The sequence below is a fragment of the Mycetomoellerius zeteki genome, unplaced genomic scaffold (assembly GCF_001594055.1).
Source record: "Mycetomoellerius zeteki isolate Tzet28-1 unplaced genomic scaffold, Tzet1.0 scaffold149, whole genome shotgun sequence".
NCBI classification, from domain to species: Eukaryota; Metazoa; Arthropoda; class Insecta; order Hymenoptera; family Formicidae; genus Mycetomoellerius; species Mycetomoellerius zeteki.
Window position 1 is genome coordinate 361,845 of NW_017256436.1, and position 6,031 is coordinate 367,875.

At 30.0% G+C, this 6,031-nt stretch overlaps 1 protein-coding gene across 1 annotated transcript; it reads left to right on the plus strand.

The window, feature by feature from the left end:
* Positions 1–386: 386 nt before the first annotated feature.
* LOC108720356 (transferrin-like) lies at positions 387–5,462 on the plus strand. The gene is made up of 9 exons (XM_018444326.1): positions 387–595; positions 1,537–1,773; positions 2,271–2,573; positions 2,765–2,925; positions 3,062–3,171; positions 3,311–3,694; positions 3,796–4,262; positions 4,548–4,663; positions 5,023–5,462. The coding sequence occupies exons 1-9, from the start codon at positions 535–537 to the stop codon at positions 5,350–5,352; spliced, it is 2,169 nt and encodes a 722-aa protein (XP_018299828.1). The 5' UTR covers positions 387–534; the 3' UTR covers positions 5,353–5,462.
* Positions 5,463–6,031: the final 569 nt, after the last annotated feature.

Consider the following 6,031-nt stretch of genomic DNA (forward strand, 5'->3'; position numbering starts at 1 on the left):
TATAATATATGCATCTACGTAACTATCTCTTAAATAACGTTTAATATAACGTAAGAGTCCGAACTCAAAATTTATTTAATTTATTCATGTTTATGTTACAATTATATATTTAATTACACATATATCATAACGTATTAATACATTTATGTTGTACTTATTATAAAATTATGTATAGATTTCACAATTATATGTAGAATTTCATTGGTGACGTTATTTAATATTCCTACAAACCATTTGAAGTAGACTTGTGATAAATGCCGCGCTGTTTCCACAATCGATGATTTGCACCAATGATCTGATCCTCAAAGGCTAGGACAACATGGTTACAGAAATAATGATAATATATCGACGTATGTATGTATACTGCATAGGGCGTGTGCGTTCGCTATCGGAGGTTTCTTATCGTTCGGTTCGTGAGAAGAGGCACACCTAGTTCCTCTTTGCTGTCCATGTTGAAAAACACTTAATCGCTCCAACGATTCAATCGCTCCAGTTCGTATTAAACTCTCGCTGGATATTGTCTCCAGATCAGCAATGAGGAATCTCGTTTGGGTAATTTTGCTCGTTGCAGCTGCACGTGCGCAAGAGATCAAATGTAAGTGAATTTATTTTATATAAAAAAATTATCTATTTATTATATTTTAATAAAACCATCCATTTATACAAAAGTTGTAATAAATTTTTGGTATTTTGTATAATAATTCATATTTAAATGCAAATTTTAATAAACAAACAGTGATTCTGAACAAATTCTGAAATACGTTCATCTATTCAAGTTTATTTTGTCTTTACCGCTTATTGAATGTTAAACATGATCTGGGTGAAGTTTCTAAACGCAGTCCTAAAGAAGAATTTTTCAATCTTTATATTAGAAAGAGAAAAATTTATATTATTGTATTAACGGACATTTTCATCTAACTAAAATGTATTAACATTCAACTTTACTTTTGAGAAGTTCAGCAATTTATGATAACGCTTATTTTTTGTATTATTATCAAGGATCAAATAAACAGATATCTTGAGAATGATCAAATTATTTGATTGCAATTAACGTAACATCTTACCAATGTAAAATATTATTTTATATTATAAATATATTGTCATCCTATCATCTTTTCATAACATATAAATCTTCTCGGAAATCTTATTAAGTTTTTGTGACTCCTGATACATAAATGGACAAAATTAGACTTTGATGCAGTGCAAACATATAAAATCAAACATCAAGATTATGATAACACTTTAGGAATTACCTCGATTAAAGAGAGCTTGAACTAAACTTAATAAAATTATTGATAAAAATGTATTCAGTATTTAGAATAAAAAAGATTAGAAAGTAAAGAGTATTTTGACAATCATTTCATTCTTATTAATCTTCATAAATTATTTAATTAAATTATATATTTATATCTAATTAAATTATTTTTCTCTCTCTTCTTTTTTTCTTTTAATATATAAACGGACATTTCTAGAGCGTCAAAGTATTAATCAATCTGATAACTGAGTTTATATATCGATCGATTCACAATTTTTCAGACAAATTTTGCGCACCCAGTGATGTGGTGAGCAATAGTTCGTGCTACGCTGTGCAACGAGGAAATTCTGTAGTGTCGTGTTTGAGCGTGTCGGACAGCTCCGAGTGCGCTATTCGCTTAGCTGAAGGCGAAGCCGATTTTGGTGTTTTCAATGCAGAAGAATTGTTGTTAATAAATCAATTTTATCCATCTGACATCGAACCTATTATTCAACTGAAGCATAGGAACAAACAATTAGGTAGTAGAAAACTTTAAAAAAAATGTATACGATGAAATTAGTACTTATTGTAACGCCAATTAGACATATGATTGAAAATTGAATTTGATTTATAATGAATAAAAAAATCAGGATTAGTAATAAATATGAAATTATCAAAGATTAATACACGAAGTTTTATCAAGTTAAAAATTAATAATTTAGAGTCAAACACACACAAAATACTAATAATAAATTAATTAAAACGTATTGCTTAAATGTTTTTAAAGTATAACTTTCTTGGAACTATGAATTATCATTAACAGTCTTCTCTGAAATTAATTAAAAACCAAATTAATTAAAAATCACTAAGTTCTAAATCGTTCTTAAAAATGATATTTTGTTATTGAGTATTAAATAAGTATTAAATTTAATGTTAAAATAAATATTAAAATAAACACAATATTTTCTTAAATTCTTTGGTTATAGGTATGTATAACAATAAAAATAAATATATAAACATAATTTAATTTCCACAGATGAGTTTGAATTCCAAATGGTAGCAGTGATCCCCATAAATAAAACGTTCATACAGCGAACTCCTCGCCAACGTCTTGAACATTTGAAAGATAATGGATTTTGCCATCCTGGTTTTAGTCACTCTCAAAAGCTGAGTGATTATATTCTCAAGTATTTTGAAAACACATTGTCAGTGAATCCTCTGCAGTGCCGAGATAATGTAACCGTTATTGAAAATGAGGTCATAAATCTCAAGAATTTCTTTGGAAAAGCTTGTAGACCAGGCGAATGGGCTTCTGATAAGTCCATCGATCAAGAACTAAGTAAAATTCTTTATGTTAAAATAAACTTATTTTTTTATATCACATGCAATTCTATCAATTACCTGTTATAAACCTCTACTTAAAAAAAAAAAAAACAACTTAAAGTTATTTTGAAGATTTCACAAGTTCAAGAATAAAAATTGCACTGTTTCTAAAAGATATATAATTAATAATAATATAATATTTCTCAGAGAAGAAATATCCAGAATTATGTGCTCTTTGTGACAACACGACGGCTTGTAGTTATAATAGTAAGGAAAACCACGGACATTTCGGAGCTTTGCAATGTCTAACTCAAGGTCGTGGTAAAGTGGCATACGTAGCACTTCAATACGTTCAGGATTATCTCAAAGTAAGTAGGATGTTTCATTTTTATTTAAAACAACAGTTACAATTGCAATTCATAGAAACATCATGTATAGCAATTATTAATTATTTATATTGATTTATTATATGGTATTATATTAATTATTTTTTGTATGTTCCAGGGAAATGAATCGTACCAGTTTTTATGTCCAGATGGCAATATTCTTCCTTTATCCACTTCATATGCTTGCACGTGGCTCCAACAACCGTGGAGCGTCGTCGCAGCTAGAAAGTAAGCGAATAGTAGTGAAGATAAATGAGAAAAAGCTTTTCTTTCACATTTTTCGAAAATATATTCTGAAAACCACACAAGGTCTCTTTTTGAAATAATCCGCCTGTAATGTGTCTTGATTATTATTCGCTTTTTTCAGAGAAGTCGCAGACTCTCTTAAGCCACAGTTATTGGACTGGATACATAATCCGAAAGAAAACTGGAAAATTAGTTTAAGCCGAATTATACAAGAGGATAACAAAGGTGTAGATATGGTAAAAACGACTATAGCTAATTACTTGCAGGGAAGAGAAATCGATGTTGAAAATATTAAAACCTGCGGCAAGTACATTCGTTGGTGCACGATTGGCGATTCGGAGACTAATAAGTGTAAGTGGGTGGCGAAAGCAGCGAAAGCTCTCGGTGTGGCACCGAGCATTTCTTGTATCATGTCAAATTCCACATTTCAATGTTTCCACGATATAAAAGAAAATCGAACAGATATAATCGTCATTGATTCCAACTATGGTTACCTGGCACGAAAGTAAGCGGAAAATTTAAAGTATCAACGAAATTTTGGGGAAAAAGAATATATATGTACGTGAAATTATGGCATTACTTGACGTTTCTTTAATTTGCTTGCAGAGTTTATAATTTGTCAACGATTCTGTACAGCGAAACTGAAGTGACTAAGAATAGTGTGACACTCGCTGTGATACGTGAGCCTAAAGATGATAATTATCTCATAAAGAACTTCCAAGATTTAAATGGCAAAAAGGCATGTTTCCCTGAATACGGCGGACTTAGTTGGTTGAGTTTCATCAATGCTGCTAGAAGAAGCAATATCATCTCATCTAAATCCTGTGACTATTCATTATTGGTGTCCGAACTGTTTTCGGGTGCTTGTGCCCCTGGAATAGAAGATTCCGACCACTCGAGCACTGCCATCCCTTCGGACGTAGCGTCTAAACTTTGCTCGGCTTGTAAAAATCAAAATAATCCGTCCTGTGCAGTGAATCAAACTAATCGTTATTACCGTGACGAAGGAGCCTTACGATGCCTAACTGATGAAGCTGGCGACATAGCATTTATTGAGACGACAAATATTCCCAGTAATAAAAAGCAATATAGTATTATTATAAATATATTGAAGCTTAAGAAAACATTTATAACCGATTCTTTTAATTTCAAAGATCATTTTACAGAATGCTTTTAATACATCAATTTTTTTAATATTAATGCAAATAGTTTTCTTCAAATTTAATTTTGTAATACTTATTTTTGCAGTTTTTCATTCGTAATTATAGAAAACATTTTTACTAAATTTAAACGATGCTATGCATTATTCTTAAAATTTTCATTTAATAATCAATAATTATTAAATTATTATTACATAGACAACGTTACCGAATTAAACACATACCGTATTCTGTGCAAAAATGGAAGTTTGGCCGAACAATCAGGATTTAATGTTGACGAAAATTGTGCATTATCGGTAACAATTGATAGCGAGGTAAATAATTTTTTTGAAGATCATTTATATAATATTTAAAAAATCTAATGAAAGAAAATTATGTAACTTTTTATAAAATTTATATTATTTAATCAATTTTTAATGTAAAAATCGAGAAATCAAATATCTCTGTTAAAAATTCTTAGTATTATTGATTTAATAATTATTATATATGTATAATTTTATCGTTAATTGAATACGAAAGATATATGTAGAGATACAAAATTAATAAAAAATATATTAATATAGGACAAAAACAAAAATATCAGTTTGAGATATCAAAAATATTATATGCAAATAGTATATGCATTAATAACAATATTTTTTTGCACAAATCGAATAAACTGTAATGTTCTTAGGTTGTTGGTGATAAGAAAGATGATAATGAAATCTCTAGGACGAATACTATTCTAGCTTTATTAAAGCTGGAAGACTGGCTAGGATATCGTGTAAACGCTCGAAGATCAATTCATATTTACGGACCATTCAACGGGGAAAAAGATCTTCTCTTCAAAGATTCCTCGGCCGGCTTGGTTTCTACATCGTCGACGAAGACGACAGTGGTTGCCTATAAAGAGCTTCTTGATAACGTCGAGGAGTGCAGCTCGAATGGTTCTTTGGCCACCGCTAATTTAATCTTTATAATCCTAGTCGCATTTTACAACCTTTTTTCCAGTCACGTACACTAATTTTCTCTGCTGTTAAATATTGGATTGTTAAATCCAATATTTACAATATTTACGTAATACATGATTGCCATACTATACTTTTAAATATAACTGCTAAACATTAACTAACTTCTGTACCTTTTACAAAAAAACAAAAGTAATATTACATTTCTTTATTATTTTAGACATTAAAATAAAAAAGCTGTTATTATTTTAATAAAATAAAAAAAGTATTATTACTTTTCTATTTAAAACATTTTTATTTATATCACTTATTCCACATATACAGGGTGTTTCCAAATTAAATGGCAAAACTTCGGGAGCGTGTAGAGGAGTAAAAAACTAAGAAAAAAAGTCCTATAGACATATGCTCGTTTTTGCTCCGTTTCAGAGAAATCGAAAAAAAATGTTTACATTTCTTGCCATATCTAGCACCGACATATTTGATTACATTTTCCACTTTCTGTTATGAATTTGTCAGTCGCTCTTTGAAAGCCTTTAACAGTAGATGAATTTTGTCTTTTGCAATATGCCGCGTACGTATTCTAATAGTGAATATGCTGATATGGTTTTTGTATACGGTTTCTGCAACGGTAATGCTTTAAAGGCGGTGCGAGAATATGCACGACGATTTCCAAACAGAAGAGTGCCAAACCGAAGAGTGTTTATGTTGACATTTAATAGATTGCGAGAGACTGGA

Excerpts from the sequence above, each read along its gene's own strand:
- LOC108720356 (XM_018444326.1), top strand. The coding sequence starts at position 535 with ATGAGGAATCTCGTTTGGGTAATTTTGCTCGTTGCAGCTGCACGTGCG. Across the intron at positions 1,774-2,270 it reads GCATAGGAACAAACAATTAG|ATGAGTTTGAATTCCAAATG; the intron begins GTAGTAGAAAAC and ends TAATTTCCACAG. Across the intron at positions 4,664-5,022 it reads CGGTAACAATTGATAGCGAG|GTTGTTGGTGATAAGAAAGA; the intron begins GTAAATAATTTT and ends TAATGTTCTTAG.